Raw genomic sequence first — 889 nt, forward strand, 5'->3', positions numbered from 1 at the left:
ATTTCCGTTTTGTGTGCCGCCGCTCCCGCTGCTTGAAGTTTGTCGGCGGCTGTTAAAAAATTCTTCACCCAGGCTAGTTCGCTGAAGTCGTTTTTCTCGTCAGTGACAACTCCGTTGTATTTGACGCACAGGCCGCTAGCGCTGCTGCCTCCGCAGTTGGTGCCGTATTTTTTCCCCAGGTAGCCTACGCGAGTGTTGACAGTGATCATGGCTGTGACATCGCTGATCGCGGTTCTGATCTCTGCTGCTGTTGTATGTTTCGTCGGTGTCGCTGGGCACTAGGACCTGACTTCCTTCCAGATCTGGTCAAGACGGCTGGGTGCCCCGCCCCAGTTCTGCGTCAGTGTTACATCTTTGGCACAAGGCTGGGCTGCCTCCTGGCCGCTGACCGGTAAACAGAGACATAAAATTGTGTATGCCAGCTCGGCTGCTCCTGCTATCTTTCCTGAGTCGTCGCATTTGGCTATTGTCTTCCGGTCGTTGTGTGGGGCAGTGCTTTTGCCGTAGTCGCCTTCGCCGGCTGCATCACCGTATATCGCCGAGTTGAGGTCGCCTTTTATTTGAGGCCTCACTTTGTCAATGCTACTCCTTGTGGCTTCCTCTAGAAGTTTGTTTAACTCCTCAGCTTCGCTAACCGTTCTCTCCAGAATTGAACGCGCGTAAATTTTTTGCGGCTGTGTTAATGTGGTGAAGCCTGCTTTAGCAAGCTTTTCCTGGAACGTGGTGTCCGCTTCTAGTTCGCTTTTAGTTTCGGCCCACTGTTCCCATCCACCCTCAAGCATTTTGTAGTTTACTTTTTGCTCCGAAGTTAGACCTTCCCAGGTCTGCTTTCCTTTGTCGCCCTTTACGAATTTCAGCTGCCATGCATCATCTGCTTGTGACATGTTAA

The 889-nt window shown here is 51.6% G+C and overlaps 1 protein-coding gene across 1 annotated transcript; it reads right to left on the reverse strand.

Moving 5' to 3' along the window:
- Window positions 1-278: 278 nt before the first annotated feature.
- On the reverse strand, window positions 279-782 carry TEOVI_000078300 (Trypanosomal VSG domain containing protein, putative; the record flags this gene model as incomplete). The annotated part of the gene is made up of 1 exon (XM_067224131.1): window positions 279-782. One exon carries the CDS (start codon window positions 780-782, stop codon window positions 279-281), a length of 504 nt encoding a protein of 167 aa, XP_067080232.1.
- Between the last annotated feature and the right edge of the window lie 107 nt (window positions 783-889).

This window comes from Trypanosoma equiperdum (assembly GCF_001457755.1).
Source record: "Trypanosoma equiperdum strain OVI genome assembly, contig: ctg_238, whole genome shotgun sequence".
NCBI lineage: Eukaryota > Euglenozoa > Kinetoplastea > Trypanosomatida > Trypanosomatidae > Trypanosoma > Trypanosoma equiperdum.